We start from the raw sequence: 908 nt of genomic DNA, 5'->3' as shown, positions 1-908 counted from the left end.
GGAGCAACAAGCGGGCACATCCATGCACCCGCCCGGCAGTTCGTGTGAACTGCATCAGCATCGCGCACGCACCCCAACTCTTGAGCCACGCGCGCAGCGACTAACCCAATAAATTAGCGTTAAAACAGTCATTCTTAATTGTTTTTTACTTCTCCTCTCTACGTTCCGCGGTGGGGAGGAACTCCTCCTCGACGACGTCTGTAACGGCAAGTAGGTGAATGAAGCGAGGAAGAAGCAGAATATTAATGTGCCCTGTTCTTCACCGTCTGTCTCTGGCAGAGTCTGGATGTGATCTGCAAGCATTGCCATAGGTAGTTCGGCACGCATTGGCGTCTGGCCAGGCAATGGCCACCGAAAGGGGGGCGCCAAACAAACCCTGTACAACGAGCATTTCATCTCCAACTCCCGGGTGATGAGGACGGGTTAGTGAGGGAGTTGAAAACTCGTTAAACTCGCTTGAGGCACGCGAATAACAAGTTTGCCACCTGGGCGCAATGAACTCCCGGATTGATTGAAATAAGAATAAACGAATTCCTCTCCTCCTATTGCACTCCATTGGCCGATTGGCCAGTGGGTCCCGACCGCGATACTTACGGATGATCAGATTCAGTTTGCTACCGTGTCTCACCATCTTGCGACCGTACTCATGGAAGTTCCGGCGAAGGGACAGTCACTAGTCGCTAGCGTGGAGCGCTGCCGGAAGGATGCAGGATCCCGTGATGGTGGCGGAGTCGTTGTCGAGTGGATGAAGTCGTCCAATGGCTTCACTCCCGTAGGATTTCGGTTGCGCTTTCTCTCCTGTGGTTAAGGTGGGTTGGCTCTATTGCAATGCAATGAACAAACGGCAGCAAATCGATCACACTGTACGGTGCGTAACGCTTTCCCTTCTCTGGCACTGTTGTTGTTTT

General features: G+C 52.6%; 1 protein-coding gene across 1 annotated transcript in view; it reads right to left on the bottom strand.

Annotated features, from left to right (window-relative positions):
- The window catches only part of LOC125959481 (mucin-19-like), a 17,536-nt gene extending 16,833 nt beyond the window's left edge, over positions 1 to 703 (bottom strand). The window contains 1 exon segment of the mRNA XM_049692304.1: positions 595 to 703. Within this exon segment, the coding sequence (XP_049548261.1) occupies positions 595 to 631 (37 nt within the window). The 5' untranslated portion in view covers positions 632 to 703.
- Positions 704 to 908: the final 205 nt, after the last annotated feature.

Source organism: Anopheles darlingi, chromosome 2, assembly GCF_943734745.1.
Source record: "Anopheles darlingi chromosome 2, idAnoDarlMG_H_01, whole genome shotgun sequence".
Classification (NCBI taxonomy): domain Eukaryota; kingdom Metazoa; phylum Arthropoda; class Insecta; order Diptera; family Culicidae; genus Anopheles; species Anopheles darlingi.
This window is presented reverse-complemented; position numbering and strand designations above follow the sequence as displayed.